The sequence below is a fragment of the Hemicordylus capensis genome, chromosome 8 (assembly GCF_027244095.1).
Source record: "Hemicordylus capensis ecotype Gifberg chromosome 8, rHemCap1.1.pri, whole genome shotgun sequence".
NCBI classification, from domain to species: domain Eukaryota; kingdom Metazoa; phylum Chordata; class Lepidosauria; order Squamata; family Cordylidae; genus Hemicordylus; species Hemicordylus capensis.
In genome coordinates this window covers 29,909,906-29,919,241 of record NC_069664.1, presented here as the reverse complement: position 1 = coordinate 29,919,241, position 9,336 = coordinate 29,909,906, and the positions used below count along the sequence as shown (strand labels likewise).

The 9,336-nt window shown below is 46.7% G+C and overlaps 1 protein-coding gene across 1 annotated transcript; it reads right to left on the bottom strand.

The window, feature by feature from the left end:
• Nucleotides 1–1,450: 1,450 nt before the first annotated feature.
• Nucleotides 1,451–9,210, bottom strand: LOC128334041 (6-pyruvoyl tetrahydrobiopterin synthase-like). The gene is made up of 6 exons (XM_053270279.1): nt 9,028–9,210; nt 8,359–8,438; nt 5,940–5,962; nt 3,320–3,376; nt 3,039–3,109; nt 1,451–2,535 (listed from the first exon to the last, which is right to left on the bottom strand). The coding sequence occupies exons 1-6, from the start codon at nt 9,102–9,104 to the stop codon at nt 2,394–2,396; spliced, it is 450 nt and encodes a 149-aa protein (XP_053126254.1). The 5' UTR covers nt 9,105–9,210; the 3' UTR covers nt 1,451–2,393.
• Between the last annotated feature and the right edge of the window lie 126 nt (nt 9,211–9,336).

Sequence of the window (9,336 nt, the reverse complement as noted above, 5' to 3'; positions counted from 1 at the left end):
GCCATGAGTGGGGAAAAGTTTTCTTTGTCCTGACGTGTCCCTTTAATGCTTACTGCATGTTCAGTGTTAGAGGTCTTCATAAGAACGTATGCAAATTAGGCATACACTGAAGAGACTGCAGTGGGTGGGGAAGGTGTGATTATGGAGACTTTAACCATAAAAATATTGTCGATTTTTCTAACTAGTGGTTAGACCGATCTGCAAAATCAAGCATGCACCAGTTCACCCTTACAGCTTTGAAGGTCAAGGGCTACTCATTTTTGCGAAGCCTGTTCACAATGGGGGTGAGCAGAAAAGAAAAAGGGTGTCGAGTCGACAGGTAGATCTCTGGATGATTTGCAATCATTGCTCAGGAAGAATTTCTGACTTCCAAATGTTTAACAATGGCCACAACCAAAAGGCTTCTACCCACCCTAAATTAAGCGAATACGTAATGGTTTATTGGCTTCTTTCAGAGAAAGGCTGTATCATCCTTCTGCAGGCCCTTGGAGTCCTGCCAGCTTCAGGCGCTCTCTCTAGCAGATGGTATTGGCCAAAGAGCTGGTTCCTGCACACATGTTCAGCACTCCCTGACTGCAGCACTGAGCAGCAGCCTTGCATATCCGAAGGGACTGCCACAGATCAAATGCCGCAGATCCAACGTTCACAGCACAAACACCGAGCTCTGCAGCAGAGTCATTAGCCGGGCACATCCATCTGCCAGCATTCACTGGAGTAGCAAATCTACACCAGTGATCAACTTACTGGCTTCAGCCGAGCCACAGGCCTGTTTCTGATCTCAAGGCCCCCAGACCTGCTCTGCTTGCATCCATGGCTTGCTGCAATCAACTTGAGCAGCTCTGCACTGGTTGTGACCACTGTGTGCAACTTCATGGAAAGCCTCCCTGAGATAAGCTTTGCAGATAAAAGCCCGCCCACCCCTATTCTTTGTCCCCTGAATCAGGCAGTCAGTTATACTGCTTCTGAACATGGAGGTTCTACTGAATTAACTGGTTTTGTCTAATCCCTCTTTAAAGTGATCTATGGGCCAAGCTAGGTGTGACAGGTAAGAGCTGTGAATGGAATTTCTTACCTTTTCTTAAATGTAAAAGAAGCTGGGGAAGGCAATTCAGTCTGGGGTTATGACCCTTTGGGAGAAGTTGGCCATTTCCCCAAACGTCAAGGCAGCAGGCAAGAATTAAAGAGGGGAATGGGGCTGTCGCTCAGCGGCAGAGCATTTGCTTTGCATGCAGAAGGCCCCAGGTTCAATCCCTGGCAGCATCTTCCAGTAGGGCTGGGAGAGACTCCTGACCGTCTGTAGCCTTGGAAAGCTGCTGCCAGTCAAGAGTTGGCGGCTGAGCTAGATGGACTGATGGTCTGGCTCAGTATAAGGCAGCTTCCTAGGTTCCTAAAGAAAACCCTCCAAACTACTCCCCCAAGCTGCTTTTACATTAAAACAAAAACAAAGATGGGAGGTCCCATTCACAGATTTATTTATTTATTTATTTATTTATTATTAAAACTTGTATACCGCCCTTCCAAAAGGCTCAGGGAGGTTTACATTAAAACACCATTAAAATCAGTTAATAATTAAAACAAAAATTAAAAAAGCCTAGAAAGAGGACATGACAATAATACTGTGTAACTTCTATATAGCACTTTAGAGCGAGCAACATACTTCAGACATTTGCTTTGTCATCCTTGCAATAACCCTGTAAGGTAGATAAATATTGCAGGCGCTGGTGCTGAGACGGGGGGGGGGGGGCGTTACTTATGGCCATTTCCTAAGTTCAGGGTTTTCAATGTCCACAGCCTAGACTCATATCTTCTGTACCATGCCAGATCTTGGAAAGATACAAGCCTGATTCAGACATTATGCTGTACAAGTGTACAGATGTCTGGACACTCATACATGAGTTTGCATGAATGACTGTACCGGTGTTCATTTTAAAAAGTGAACCTGGATACTTGCTGCTCAAATGCATGGTGCAGAAAGAAAGTGTACTTCTGTACCTGCATCCAACATAACATGTGAATAACTGTACCTGTGTACACTTGTCGTACCAGTGTTGAACATAATGTGTGGATGGGTCTATAGCTCTTCCTCTATGCCACCCAAACACTGACAGCTACTTTTGCTATTTCCCAACTGTTCAAAGAAACGGAATGTTTTGACCCAGAAGCAACAAGACAGTGGCAAATTCTGAAAGCCTAGAACTGCATCTAACAGAGCCTCTTCCAGCTGGAACCCCTCACTAGAATTCTCTTAAGGCATCTCTTTAAAAAATAAGCATATTCCGTATGTCTGATGGCAATACTTATAGGACAGGGCACATTAATCCACCGATTGACTGACTGACTGATTAGGTACTTTCTCCTGACACCTGATTGAAGACATCAAGACACATACGATTTCATTTCTCAGGAATGCTCTCCTCTCCTTTGTAAACAACAACATTCTGGTCTGTTTCGTACACTTTGACTTTATAAAGAGCTCCCCCAGGAAGGTGCTTCTGGAGGTTTTCCCAGATGAACACAGCAACGTTCTCAGTAGTGCTGAAAGAAAAATGGTGAAAGTTACATTTCTGACATCCATGCTGAGACCACAAACAGGCCCATCGTGGTGGGAAGAGCAGATCCCTTGCTAACTAGGCAAAGAGGCACCCTTTAAATGTGGTGATTCAAACTGCTTTGGAAACGTTTGTTGAAACGTGGTATATAAATATTTGTTGTTGTTGGATCTTGCCAGTTGTGGCGTTTGCTTCTGCAAATCTCTGCACGCTGATCTACGAGAGTCCTCCACTGACGTACCCTTTATCCCCTGCCCCCACACCGAATATTTTTTCTTTCTTTCAAAGTTTGTAAAGTATCTGCTTTAACCCCAAACAGGTCTCTACTTGTACATATAGGAACCTGCTTCGAAGCAACATTGGCCCTCTTTAATAGAGGACTAAATGGCATGAGCTAATCCATGGGTCCTCAAACTTGTGTTCCCGGATGTTGCCGGACTACAACTCCCATCATCCCCAGGCACAATGACCTTCAGTCCAGAAACTCACCTTACCACACTGGCAAAGTAGGGCACATCCTTATCCAAATTCTTGTGATCCAGAGGTTCCATGATGGCTTCCTGAGGGCAGAAAGAAGGGGAGATGGGTCAGCTGCGTCCATGAACTACATGCCTGTCTGCTCTGCTTTTTGCTCCGTCTTTGCACACTGGATGCTGGTTTTGTTTGGTTTTTGGTTGCATGCAGTCCCCACGATGCCTGACTCCCTGCCACTTGAACACCACAGTTGTGGGTGGTTTTTGGCCATCTTTGTGAAAACACAGTGTTATTACCTGCATGTACTCTTTTAGATCTGTGAGGTTGATCACCATTCCTGAAGTGGGATCAATCTGCAAGAGAAATACAGAAACTCTCCATCAGACGGACCAAAGAGGCTGGGGCTGCCATTCTAAGCCGACTGACATGGATGTTAAGTCCCACTGATTGCGAGAGGACTTCCTTCTGAGAAAACCTAGTAATGACTGGGCTGCTTTCAGCAGGGAGTTTTTTTTTTTACAGGAGGGCCCCTCAGAATGGAGGGTGGCAAGTTGGGGTCCCACCTCGCCTTCCTGAAAGGGGACTACCAATCTGCTCCTTGGCCACAGCCACCATGTTGCCATGGCGGCCTGCAGAACTGCAAGTGAGTTCTGTCCACGGCCAATGAGTCAGATGAAGAATTCACTGCAAGAAGGCAGTTGCCACATGTGGACGACAAAGAAGAGAGAGCTACAGCCAGGGCAGAGATGTGCAGGTTTTTTGGGGTGGGGTGGGGGAGATGCCCTTGCTGGTCATCAGTGAGAGGCGACATTTTTTAAAATCATAGAATCAGCAAGAACAAGTGCAGACTCTATACCACCTATGGATTTCAGCTGAGTCCAAGACACACATCCTGGGAACTGAAATCTAACACTGCTGAGCAACTCTCCTCCCAGCCCATCAGGGGCAACTCTTCTGTGAGGCAAGGTGAGGTGGCTACTCAGGCAGCAAATTAATTAAATTAATTGATTGATTTGTTTATCACATGTATATACCGCCTGATGTATATATCCCTAAGTGGTGTATGTAATTTAAAATGCAACAAGTATAAAACAGGACAAAACTATTAAAACAACTTTACAAAATAAAACAAGTAGTTTAACAATTAATTAACTGAAAGCCTGAGGAAATAGGTGTGGGTCTTAAGGGTCTTTTTAAAAGCAGCCAGAGATGGAGAAGTTCTAATTTTGACAGGGAGCGCATTCTGGAGCCCGGGAGCAATCACAGAGAAGGCCCGGTCCTGAGCAGCCACCAAACGAGCCAGTGGCAACTGTAACTGGTCCTCCCCAGATGACCTTAATAGGTGGGAAGGTCCATGACAAAGGAGGCACTCTATTAAAAATCCTGGAGCCAAGCTGTTCAGGGAACCAGTGAGAGGGAAAGAGGCCCTTGCTCACCACCAGTGTTCCCTCTAACAGGAATTCCCAGATGTTGTGAACTACAACTCCCATTATCCCCAAAGGCCATTGCACCAGGGGATGCTGGGAGTTGTAGTGAACGACATCTGGGAGTCCCTGCTAGAGGAAACACTGCTCCCCACTTTTAAAAGAGAGGGGGGAAATGGGGGGGGGTGTATGTGGATGGGAGGGGGCAACACCTGGTGCCCTGCCTCACATACGCAGAGTTCTTGATCCACCACTGATCCCCGTTCAAAAAACAGCCTGGCAGAATGCCTCACGGTCATTCTCTTAAGAACCAAAACCCAATGTTTGAGCCTTGTCAAGTAGGTCGACTGGCAGTTCATCTGAAAGGATGCTGACCTCCAAACAGGGAGAGAATATTTTTTTTAAACCATGGAAATAAGATTTTGCAGCCCTGACATGCAAGAGGATCTGTTTTAAACACAGAAAATGCAGAGTGGGCAAGGTCACTCTCTCAATAGTCATAAAAAAGTAGGGAACACCATTTCCGGGGTAGGACAGAGGATTGCTGTGTTCAAGCTTGCTCCAAACATTTTGGCGTAGAATTCTAACCGGAGGGGAAGAGCAGAAAGAGAATGGAAATGGTTTCCAATGAATGGGTCTTCTTCCTCCTCCTTAGACGGGCTGCTTCTTTCAGGCATTCACTTCACACAAAGCCACTCCTTATCAATCAAACTGGAGATCGGATCAATTCAAGGCAGCAGGACCAGAATTTCATCCTTCATTTCTCTGGAACTAGATAACTCCCTGATATAAGGAAAGTATATAATTCCACAGAACAATAAGGTCTAAGATTAACACCCGGATTTGACGTCTAATAAGACAAAAACAGGGTGTGTTTGGTTATTGAATGGGACATTCTGTGCAAAAGACAAAGGATAAAAGGGAAAACCCAGATATGTGGTCCAAATGAGGTCTATCCTTTGTTATCCCTTCACACACCCAGCCCTTAATCATGTGGACCCACTCTGCTTTTTCCCAGCTCTATTGGTCCAGATAACAAGAACCGTAGCTAGTCAATGACACCAGTTTCCACGTTTGAGTAATCAAGAAAAAACTGCCAAATATCACAAAGTTGATTATAAAGTGGATTTGGGGTTTCTTGGTGGTGACCAAACCTTCTGATCTTCACCTAGGCCAAACACACAGCACCCTTGGCAGCTTGTGAGTTCCAAGCTCAGAGATGTGGAGGCATCACATCTTCAGCACATGGGGAAACAGCCCAGATGTGCACAGTCTGGTGCCCTGGGAGCCCTAGGGAATCACAACTGACACCCCAGTTATGAAGGAAATCCCTTTCCCTGCACTCAACTTCAATCCCCTCGGAGAACAGCTCCGTCTTCTCAGGTGAAGGTTGGATAAAGCCCAGGCCAGAAGTGATCTGGAAACTCGGAATCTATTGTTAGCGCCTAAGGATCTGGGACATTTTTCAAGCCCTGAAAAGGCTAGAACTTACCTCTCCACGTACAGTTACTTCCACTGGGGGCGGGGAGGAAGAAAAAGAAAATACCGAGTCAGACAGAGGTGGATAATGCTCACATGAAGCCACCTTCTAGCGAATCAAATTGCTGGTCCACTAGCCCGTGACTGTCTCCTCTGAGAACAGCAACTTGCCAAAATCTCAGGTAGAGAGAGTTCTGCCCCAATCCCAATACCTGGATTATTTTATATGGAGATGCCACAGATTAGACCTGGGCTCTTCTGTGTGCAAAGCATGGGCGCTACCGAACTATGAACTATGGCCGCTTCCCATGAAATTTGCTCATGGAAATCAAAGTTAAGGTAACCAACAAATAGGACGGGGTGGTGGGGGCCTGTCTCAATCTAAGAACCAACAGTTTATTTTGATGGCCAAAGTTAACAAGTCAAAGTTCCCACATGGTGGTCTTTCTCCATCTGGACGTGTGCCCGTATCTGTTTAGCACAACACACCACAGACAAGGGACTTTCTGTTACTTGATTAAAGAAATCTCAGTTCATCAGCCCAGTGGTAGAGCATCTGCTTTATGTGCAGAAGGTCCCAGGTTCAATCCCTGGCAGCATCTCCAGACAGGGCTGGAAGAGACTCCTGCCTGAAACCTTGCAGAACCACTGCCAGTCAGTGTAGACCATACTGAGCTAGATGGACCAAGGGTCTGACTCATTAGAGGACAGCTAGCTTCCTCTGCAAGAAAGAAATCAGCAAGGGTCTGAAGGAATTTTATTTTGGTGTTTTTTAACCACCATTCATTGCAACTCTACCGTAATAAAAAGGTAGACTGAAGAGGAGCAAGTATTTGCTGCCAAAGAAAAAACAACTCCTATGATTTGCTACTGTTCTGGGGGGGAAGCACTGATGCACACTGAGTGGCCATTTCAGATAACATTTCCCATCTCTTCCATTTAACAATTCCACAGTCAATCTTCTAGAAGGTTTGGACAAACCAGATAGTGACAAATTGTTTTTGCTTCACATTGGTAGGAGGGGGGAAACCATAACTCTTCCACCCACAGGAGTCTACATTTCTGTTTTCTTCCATGTGATTTACTACGTGTCCATCCATACAAGGCAAGTCAGAAAGCATCTATGCTTATCTTCAGTTTTATCTGTCGGTATCCCAAGACTCTATAAATGTAGCTAAAAGTAACAGGATACAGGGCAAAAAGAAGAAGAGGGTAATTATCTATTGCTCGGAAAGGACATAGTGAGTGGTCAGTAGAGAGCGATCAGGAAGTAGTCAATTTTTATTTAAATTTACTTCTGCATATTTGTACATGTAGATATCCACATATGGCTACTAAGGGCCCTACAGGTTCAGAACAAAGGTCCATCTAGAACAGCGCCCAGTTTCCAACAGTGGTCAGCCAGAGGTCCCCTGGAAGTCTACAAGCAGAACATGAAAGCAACTGCTCTCTCCTGCTGGTGCTCACCGACACCTGCTATTCAAAGGTAAACGGCCATGGAGCTTCCCTTGAGTAGGCAAGCCGGAAGCCTCCCAGCAGAGTTTGCAGTCAAGAAAGTAAAGTGTGCCGTCAAGTCGATTTCGACTCCTGGAGCCCACAGAACCCTGTGGTTTTCTTTGGTAGAATACAGGAAGGGTTTACTATGGCCATCTCCCGCACAATATGAGATGATGCCTTTCAGCATCTTCCTATATCGCTGCTGCCAGATACAGCGCCAACGAGGATTCGAACCGGCAACCTTCTGCTTGTTAGTCAAGCATTTCCCCGCTGCGCCACTTAAGGTGTCTTGAAGTCAACAGCCCTTCCCAATGGTATGTCCTCAGTATCTGGAACTCTGGTGTACACTATTGCTGAACATGGACGTTCCCCTTCTAACTGTCCTGGCAAATAACATAAGGGCCATGCTGGGTGACATCAAAGGTTCATTAGTCCAGCATCCTCTTTCCACCAGTGCCTCTGGGAAGCCCACAAGCAAGGCATGAGTAATACCCCAGAGGGATTGTTTATGGTCCATAAATATTTAGCAGAAGGAAAACCACTGAGATGCAGCGCCAGCTTAATAGTCTTCCTCTGCCATAAAACTCCCATGGAGGAAGAGCTGGAAAATATTATGCAGAGACCCAGATTCACATGGGTTTTGCATGAAACGTTTGAAAGCAGAGACAGACACGAAAGCAAACTTTTCCGCTAGCTGAGCCACATGGATTTTTCCATTCCAATTTAAAGTATCTCACATATGAGCCTTCAAAGATATTCCATTGCAGGACACACCAGGTCTACAGAACCAGAATGTGAAGCCCAGTATGCACCAACAAGCAAACATGCTGGCAGAACTTCACCGCTGGTGATTCTGTCCTAATTCTGCGGGCTTTAAAACTGCACTCCTCTACACCTCCCAGATGCCACCAGGCAGGTTGGCTGCTGCTCCTCACCTCTGTAGTTGTGTCCATGGCCATTGGGGTTGTTGCATTTCCCAAAGAGCTTCTGGTTCTCTTCATTGCTCAGCGCCTTACTGCAGGACAGGGGGGAAACCATTCCATTCTTAGGCACAAAAAATTAAGAAGAAGAAAACCATTTGCCACAAAAATCATTGTACATTTTCTCCTCTGCAGCTTCGGAAGGGGGGATTTTTGCACACAACCGCAGGTATTTGTCATAACCCCATAAAGCATAATTCGGCACTACGCAGACAGCAAGCAAGCATGCTCCTTTTCTTGCATGCATCTTGAAGCTCTTCGAACACTATAAAGTGATCTGTGCCTGTTAACTTGTTTTCATTATTGCTAGTGGCTGATTTTATTTTTTAAAAAACACTAATGAAATAGATATAGAATAGACAAAAAAAGGAGTGGCCTCCCCCACCCATTGCTGAGCAGCGAGAAGGAGGCTCTCTGCACGTGCTCAGAGGCACTCTCCTCTCACCCTTCGCTCTGCATACCCCGGGGGCTCAACCACGCTGGCATCAGTAAACACATCCCAGCCTGGTGCAAATGCATAGAAGACCGGTTCACTCACGCATGCGCACAAAGGCAACTCGCCCACCGCCCAGCCAACAGGGGAGCGGAGCCTCCGCGTCCCCCTGCCCGCCTGCCTGGCGTCACCTGTGCAGCCGGTGAGAGGCGCTGAAGCAGAGGCTCCGGGAGATCCTGGCCACGCGGCTAGGCCCGGTGGGCGCCATGACAACGGCAGCGGGAGGGACTCTCTCTCCCCCTCCCCCTACGGCCTTCTGGACCCGGAGTCCTCCGGAGAGCGCGAATGCGCATGTGCGAAGTGACCGGAAGCATGCTCAGTAGCGTCCACTGAAGCCCTTCTTCCCCCACCCAGTGCCCTTTCTTTGCCCTCCTTTAGATAAATACGCGGAGCCGCCTCCAAGACGGGCAGGGGCTGTTGTGCAGTGGAGTTGGGGAGGA

Bases quoted from the DNA above. Each gene is read 5' to 3' on its own strand.
- LOC128334041 (XM_053270279.1), bottom strand. From the start codon at position 9,104: ATGGCGCCCACCGGGCCTAGCCGCGTGGCCAGGATCTCCCGGAGCCTC. The intron at 8,439-9,027 runs GTGACGCCAGGC...CCTGTCCTGCAG, and splicing joins GCCTCTCACCGGCTGCACAG to TAAGGCGCTGAGCAATGAAG. The intron at 2,536-3,038 runs GTGAGTTTCTGG...TTTTTCTTTCAG, and splicing joins TACTTTGCCAGTGTGGTAAG to CACTACTGAGAACGTTGCTG.